General features: G+C 31.4%; 3 protein-coding genes across 3 annotated transcripts in view; 1 reads left to right on the top strand and 2 right to left on the bottom strand.

Annotated features, from left to right (window-relative positions):
* Window positions 1–256: 256 nt before the first annotated feature.
* Polr2M (RNA polymerase II subunit M) lies at window positions 257–1,283 on the bottom strand. The gene has a single exon (XM_013324974.1). It carries the CDS (start codon window positions 1,221–1,223, stop codon window positions 291–293), a length of 933 nt encoding a protein of 310 aa, XP_013180428.1. The 5' UTR covers window positions 1,224–1,283; the 3' UTR covers window positions 257–290.
* Window positions 1,284–1,610: 327 nt separating this feature from the next.
* LOC106127161 (probable RNA-binding protein 18) lies at window positions 1,611–3,810 on the top strand. The gene is made up of 4 exons (XM_013325188.1): window positions 1,611–1,781; window positions 2,112–2,197; window positions 2,466–2,676; window positions 3,117–3,810. Exons 1-4 carry the CDS (start codon window positions 1,767–1,769, stop codon window positions 3,387–3,389), a joined length of 585 nt encoding a protein of 194 aa, XP_013180642.1. The 5' UTR covers window positions 1,611–1,766; the 3' UTR covers window positions 3,390–3,810.
* Window positions 3,811–4,955: 1,145 nt separating this feature from the next.
* Tif-IA (RNA polymerase I-specific transcription initiation factor RRN3 homolog Tif-IA) overlaps window positions 4,956–8,000 on the bottom strand; it is a gene marked incomplete in the record, with an annotated part of 9,416 nt that continues 6,371 nt past the window's right edge. The window contains 5 exon segments of the mRNA XM_013325186.1: window positions 4,956–5,267; window positions 5,768–5,996; window positions 6,177–6,541; window positions 6,741–6,959; window positions 7,898–8,000. Of these exon segments, the coding sequence (XP_013180640.1) occupies window positions 5,060–5,267; window positions 5,768–5,996; window positions 6,177–6,541; window positions 6,741–6,959; window positions 7,898–8,000 (1,124 nt within the window).

Genomic DNA, 8,000 nt, shown 5'->3' with positions numbered 1-8,000 from the left:
GACCAAACTTGTGATATTCAACAATGTTAAAAGTAAGGACGTAGAAAGTCAGTGTTGATGGAAAGCCATATAGCAAGTTTTTATGAATAAATTATAAGATCTATAAAATCTAAATCTTTGCAATATATTTTTATGTAATTCCTAAAGCTGTTTGGTGTCCCATTTCCAACATATTGTAAGGTGGATAAAATTAGATAAATAAAAGGATTATTAGCAAAACTATATTTAATTTTTATACAATAACACATTTTTTAAATATGTAAACTTTATCTTACACACTACTTTTAATATTATTTCATAACTGTAAAAACTACCCCTCCTCTCTCTGGTTCTTCATCATGGATTTCTTTATCACTACCTTCGTTATCAGATGTTTCTGCGGAGTTATCACTCTCAACTTCCCTATATTTACCGTATTTTGATGCATCTGAAATTGATGCCATTTTTATTCCTGCCCGTGACAATAACTTTTCAGCTGCATGTTGTACTTCAATTTCTTTTAAGTGGACATTATATTGTTTCTGAAGTTTCAAAGACTCCTCTAATGATAGCACCTTTGCAGGACCATGAAGAATAGGAGGTGGTGTTGCAGCCGTTACCTCCCAATATTTGTGCTTTTTTCTCTGAATCTCTTTTTCAGGATTATGTACATCTGATTTTGTTGTTTTAAATGGTTTATAATGACCAGTTGGTTTTGTTTTCACATTTTGTTCAGCTTTTCCTACCAAATATTTTACATGTGGAATTTCACCAATGTTAACTAAATCGTCAGGTGTAACTAAAGGTTTTTCTTGTGGTATAACTTTCACTTTTTTCTCTTGAGCTGTTTGCTGACTAAGTATATGTAGGACATCTTCCGGATCACTGTCATCATCAGAATCAAGATAAGTATTCTCTTTATTCACGAGTTTACCTTCCCACTCAACATTTTGAACGCTATCATTGTTGAGATTCAAATTTTTCAATAAATTGCAAGTACTGTCCTCTTCTTGTTTCAATTTTATTTCCTTTACTATTTTATCATACAGCTCTTGTATTTTTGCACCCTTATCGGATAATCTATTAATAAATCCCTTGTTATTTAATAACTTTAACTGTCTATCTCGAAGCTCAAAAAGTTCCGCAATTGTTTTTGACGATAGATCTGTGATTTTACCATCGATTTCACATTTTGGTGGTGGTGGTAGTGCTCCAGGTATTTTCTTTAAAATAACTTTCTTCATTCCTCTAATTGTGTAATATAATCATGTAAAAAAAACCCAAAATGTAACCTTGTTTTCATATTTTGTTTTGCATATTGATTTTGACGTATAGATAATAATTTGACAGTTTTTGGCAGGTGTTTTTTTTATTTTTAACAGTTCTGGAGATTTGTCTTTAGAGCTTATGATTAAAAATCGTATTGTAATTATAATAATCGTATTTCTTATGGTTTTTTAGTTAAATAAATTGTTTAAAGCATAAAATAAGTAAGTTTCTAAGTATTCTATCACCGCTCTGAAAGTTTCTTCCGTCCTTGTTCTGTTACTACCTAAATTACTCTTTAGTCTGTCTGACAAGATCATTTTATATATTTTATATACTCTTTGGACAAGATGAGCAAGGTGACAGTGACAAACAATATGTCAATATGGTGCAACTGCAGTTATAAAAATATCGCAAAATATATAGATTTATAATGTATATTTCGCGTAAGGGACAATAATTTTGATGCTTTTATTTAAATATATGTGGTAAACGTACAATAGTGAACATTAAGCGATAAAATGGACGACGTAACTGTATGTACTGTTTCTTATTATGGCTCTCTTCTATACAACAAAAGCTGCAATTAATAATTACCGTCTTTTATGTACAAATTCATCAGTGCTAGGACCAGTAACGGCAATATCTTTTGCACAAATTGGCCGTCTTGACCAGTAAAATACCACGACCAAAGCGAAGACAGGCGTCAAGTGGAAACGATACCGCGATTTGTCTGATAAGTGTTCGTGCCATAGGCCTAAATATGGTTTATAGAACTCCCCTTTCTACCCTTTTCTTGTAAGGAAATGATAGTATCCTCTTTCTATGTTTCCCCTTTTCGCTGATTAAGTACCCTTCCATTATAGGTACCCTTGAACTTGGAGCCCATGCAGCAGAATGGAGTGAGCGACAGGAGACTATGGATTGGAAATCTGGATCTCAGAGTTAATGAGTATGAATATTTATTTTTTGTTATGCCTTCTATTAAACATTTGTGATCAATGTTCAATTACTGTTAGGAAGTTCTCAAAGATTTAAATGCCTGGTTCTAAGAAAGCAGCTATTGCTAAAACTTTTAAAATAGATTTATTCATTAGATACCTTCTATTGTTTTAGAGATATAACATAAAAAAACTTTTTTTTACTTTGTTCAAAATATTATTGTAAACAGTATCAGTTTGATGGTCACTCCAGTAACCTATACCCTTTTCACTTTACCGGTATCAATTATTGAAAATGGTCCGTGTGTACGGAAACATCGAGAAGTTTGACATGCTTTTCCACCGGAGTGGGCCTAATGCAGGCCAGCCACGAGGCTTTGCATTTGTCACCTACAAGCTACGGAAGGATGCCATCACTGCGATGAACTCACTCAGTGGCCAATTATTGGGCTCCAAAAGAATATGTGTGAAGTTCGCCAAAACAACTTCTGTATGTAACATATTTTTTTAACTTGTAATATTTCAATGTTTAAGCCTTCATTCAACGAAATTTTTTGTAGCAAAAAAAACTGTTTTTTTTAGTAAAGTCATACTTACGTAATTTTCTCTAGACTAGTTCAGTGGATTTTTTTAATTAGTTGTTTGTCACACTGGACACCATCAAATTAAGGGTTAATAAATAGTTTTTGGTGACATAGTACTAGATGTAGCATAATGTTAAATAAATGAGGGATTGTTATTCATTCATATTGTTTAAGAAAATATATTAAAGTTTTAATTATATGAGGGACTCCAAAACAAATCAATTTATTAAACTCTCCAATTGAGTTCATATTTAAAGTACAGGGATTGTTTTCATCAAAACCATAAAAATTATATGAAAAAGAAATTTACGATATCAAAATAAAATCTACGTCTAATATATTTCAGGACGATCAAGATAAACCGAAGCCAGAATTGGGCATACCAGCACTGGCTGGTGCGAAGCCAGAAATGAAACTAAGTAAGAAGACTGCTATCCAATCAATTGAAGCTAAACTCAAGATGATGGAGAATATGAATGCAGGTGATGATTTTGTAATCAACAAATTAGCAGCAAACGAAGCACCGGTGATTGCTCAGTACCAAACGAAACAATATCATCCAACAAATAAAACCATCAGTACATTTAAACGGAGACATCCATATCATAAAAAAAGATAGCTGCATTTTTCCGGAGGGTGGAAATCTCTTTACGGTATTATTTGATATTAGAAGTTAAGTGTACTGTTCAAAATATTTTTAAATTAGCCTTTAGAATATAGACTGGAGTTGTTCTTAATGTTACCACTTATGCAGTAATTTCATGTTTAAATAAAATATATCATAAAAACATTCTCTATGCTATTTATAAGTATATTAATAATTTGTTTGCATTCTAATGGCAATTTTAACACTATAATGACCAAATATTTCTATTGCTTTTATTTGACAAAAATTTGAGCTTTATCTTGAGAATTGATATAGAAGCTTGATGAACTCTAACAGTAAAATTCTTCTCCAAATTTACTTCTTTAACTTTAGAAGTAGGTTTTGCCTTTTAATATTACAAATTATCAAACCGTGAGTGTGTTCATTAGATTTGAATTTTACAAAAAAGTGAATCTATGACTTATTGCTTAAGTTCTAACTAAATGTATTTTTGATGGTTTGGAGATTTAGATTTCTTATTATGTGGATCGGAGACTTTGAATTTTTTAACTATTTTTTTTAATTAAAATCGATATAGTCAAAAATATTACTAGTGCTAGGAAATCTGTTTGAGCCCAAATTGATATTTTATCTTAATTAAAATAAAACAATGTAATATAATAAAAGTTTTTTATTTTAACATATTTCCTTAACATATAAAATGCTACTTCATATAAATATTATTTCTACTTATGATAAAGCCAAAAATCAGACCTGCAATTTTAGCTGTTAAAATAAAATTAATTTAAAACAAATTAATACTTATATAGACAAATTGAAAAGCTCACTATGGTCTGATTTTGTCAAAACAGCTCAGTTCTAAGACTTGTGGCTCCATATTAAAAAAAAAAAAACAAAATACCCTAACGATGGGAAAATAAAGAACTTTTGAGGCGAAAAATAAACACATAGCGACGTATCAAATTTGCGTTAGACTTGAGCCTTACTACAAAAAAGCCGCTGTAATATTGATCATGCTTGTAAATTGTTAATAATCACAAAGTTACAATTTATTAATTGCATAGATTTTGAAACAATTCTTGTACAATTAAATGAGAAACAGCATTAGGCGGAGATATATTACATTAATGTGATTTAAAATTATAAATTCGTAAATGATATTTTATGTAAAATAAGATTTTTAATAACATCACAAATTGTACCTCCTTTTAGCATACTTTTGTGTTTAATTTTCAATTTCATTATTCTTTCTGCCGTTTTTGAGATAAATGAAATCTATTATTATATTAGAAAACTTCGTTTTTGACGGAAGTTTTGTCAGCAGTATTGTTATTGGATAAATTATAAAATAGTGAAAGTTGAATGTTTAGAGCTGAAAAATAAAAATCCACTAAATTATTGACTTATTCGATATACATTTGAATAAGTATATGAAATTAAATAGTGCCGCAATTTATAACTAAGAACTACATCTTTTTTTTTATAAATTTTAATAAAAGATACAAAGGTTATTTTGTATTTACTGGTTGACTGTACATTTTTTTTTCTTAAATCATAGAATTATTCTGTAATAAAATAAGACTTTAGTTTTAAAGTTTGATGATAAATATAAAATATACACTAGTATTTTACAATTACATATCACTTTTCTTGTTAATTCATTTAACATAGATATATGTATTTCACATAATAATAGTCTCACTCGTTTTGAAGCCTGGTAATATATTATTTGAGAGTGAACTTGCCAATTTCTGATTAGGACTTGCAATTAAATAATCATCATCTTCTGCGACTAATTTCTTCTTGATACTAGAATATTGTGTTTCATCATCGCCATCTTTAGCCCAGTCTTTATATTCTATGCACAACGGCCATATTATTTGACCGGATCTGTAAAGAAAATAAAAAAGCACAGTTAATTTCAGTATTTTTTATTTATCCACACCACTTTAACAACTTGAGGCTATTAGAGTCATAAGACCTTGGTAAAATTGTTTGTCTTTAAGGGCTTGTTTCACAATGCCAATAAGGTGCTGGATAAATCTTACTAATATTATAAATGCGAGAGTTTAGATGGATGGATGTTTGAAGATATCCCCGGAATGGCTTAATGGATCTTGATGAAATTTGGCACAAATGTAGAACACAGTCTGGAAGAACACATAGGCTACTTAATTAGTTTAATTTCGAGTGAACGGAGTCGAGGGCGACAACTAAGAGTAAATAAATTAACTTCTGTGAAAATAGTTTCTGTATCACAGCTTACATGTATGTTTGCAGGTTTGTCTGTATGTTTACCATTCGTTTTTTATTTTCCATAAAAACCATCGGGTTTTTTTTCCATTGACAGAGTTTTTAATATTTTTAACTATTTCCTTGTATTCACTTACTTTGGCAATGTATAAGGGTCATATGGGAACCATTCATTGTAACATTCCTCAGTACTGTACTGTAGAGAGTGTCGCGTGTTCTTCTCTATGATAGCCTGGCAGTAGACCACTTGATGTGCTCGCGTCACAGACGAGAACGCCCGCGTCACCTGCGGTGGACATGTACGGAGTGGATTCAGGGAACATGTCACAAGACGAGGCAGGTTTAATGATTCCACAAAGTTCAGACCTGGAAATAAATAATTGAATTGTTAAATTATTAAAACGCAGACCAAAGAGGTTACATAAGTTGTGGACGAAGTGACGACACGATGAAATTTGCTACAGATGCAGACCATTGTCATATAGGTTATTAGTAAGTTTTTTGTGAGGACAAAGTGGTGTAGTAGAATATAAAAGACATACTCACTTTCTTTACTAACAAATAGCTGATGATTTTTAAACGCAACCAGGTAGAATATTGCATGGCATATAGAATGGAAGACACCATGCACTTTAGTGTTATCACTGACTGCAGTTGACTCTTGAGTTGCAGTAATATAAGAGTGACACCATTCGGCCATGCTCTTCAGGTAATGTATCAGTCTACTGTTTGATATACGGACACAGCGAGCTAGTAAGCCAGCTAAATGACTGGTTGCTGTCCGTCTTGTGGCCAATGCTCCCGGACCGGACCCGTGCAGACCGGCAGCAATCATCCATAGATTGGAAAATATACGATCAGCACATTGTTGGCTTATTGATATCGTATAGAGTATTAGGAATTGAACATGTCTGAAAATATTAAAAATGCAAACATATAAAAAGGGTTTATAATACATGAATTTGTGATCTTTTGAAATATTTCTATGCCAAAATTACTTTGAATGTACCCAAAATATCCTAATTTTCTTCTTCTGATAATAATTTGTCACAACTCTCAATGCATAACATTTTTATCATATAATACTATTTTTAAATAATTTAAACTCACCTTATACCATGTGTTGGTAATATGACTCTTTCAAAGACATTACACATTATCACAAGAGCAGGTTCTCTCTCATCTTCTAACCATTTCAATACTTCTATCATACAGTAATCTAGTGTCTCTGAAACAGTGTCTTGTTCCTCTGTGTCCATTTCAAACATTGTGTCTATTTGTAACTTGTTCTTAGCTTGATCTTCTATATTAACATCCATTGTAACCATTCTGAAGTAAAGACAATTGAATTAAATATATAGTTGTTCCCACAACCACAACAACTGGTAGTACAGACTAATACTAAACTAATTATGACAACAGCCTTTGAAGCTGTTATTTTTTATTTTATTTTTTTATATCATAAGGTGGCAAACGAGCGAGCGGCCACCTGAAATCGCTGTAGTGGCGAAGTGACCGTTGCCCATAGACATACGCAATTGCATATGCGTTGCCTACCTTTAATCGACGGAGGAGAGGATGCACAGAAAGAAAATATTTTCCCTTTCCATGCATCCTCTCGTCCGGAAAGTCTGCTTCCACTTCCCATCCTTTCCTTGTAAGAAAAGGGTGAGAAGGGAAAGAGGACTAAATTCGGCCTCCGAGACCCACACTCATCAGACGAAACGCGGAATTGCTTCCACTTCACGCCTGTTTTCTGTGTGTTGGTGGTATTTCATACATTTAAAACTGTTGCTATTAACAAGTTATGGTCGCCGTGAATGTTACATTTCAATTTAACAAGTACTAAATATTGTATGTAGCTTTAAAATTCCTAATGTTAATTTAAAGTTTAATTAAAAACATTATCATCAAAACATAGGCCTTTTTTTGCAAAGTATAGAAGTGATTGTGGTTTTTTTTAATATTAATACAAAACATATGATAAGCTTATATCAATTTTGTAGTCATATAAAATAAGCATATGAGAAATCTATATTATTTTATCTTATCTAAAAGCAAAAGGCAGCATTTTTCCTTGACCTAAAGAAATTTACATATTTTGATGATATTAAGTTGGTATATTTAATTGTCTAATTTAAATTGATTCTTTTTATTCTTTAAAATTTACGGATTATTTTTTTTCATAAAATCTTTCAAAGGGCATACTCCTCAGTATTATTTGTTTTTTTGGAAAGCTTAAGTAATAGAAATATATAGATATATACCTGTTAATAACAGCCATAACAAGTTGTTCCTTTAGCAATGGCAAATATTTGCTCATCCATATTAAGTTATGTATGTAAGCTCTGTTTGAAAAACATCCTGCCT

This window comes from Papilio xuthus, unplaced genomic scaffold, assembly GCF_000836235.2.
Source record: "Papilio xuthus unplaced genomic scaffold, Pxut_1.1 DF824888.1, whole genome shotgun sequence".
Lineage (NCBI taxonomy): Eukaryota > Metazoa > Arthropoda > Insecta > Lepidoptera > Papilionidae > Papilio > Papilio xuthus.
This window is presented reverse-complemented; position numbering and strand designations above follow the sequence as displayed.

What these genes read in the sequence shown, in the direction of transcription:
- Polr2M (XM_013324974.1), bottom strand. Translation starts at nt 1,223, where the DNA reads ATGAAGAAAGTTATTTTAAAGAAAATACCTGGAGCACTACCACCACCA.
- LOC106127161 (XM_013325188.1), top strand. An exon ending in CTGGATCTCAGAGTTAATGA is followed by an intron (nt 2,198 to 2,465) that starts GTATGAATATTT and finishes TTCACTTTACCG; the next exon opens with GTATCAATTATTGAAAATGG. An exon ending in AGTTCGCCAAAACAACTTCT is followed by an intron (nt 2,677 to 3,116) that starts GTATGTAACATA and finishes AATATATTTCAG; the next exon opens with GACGATCAAGATAAACCGAA.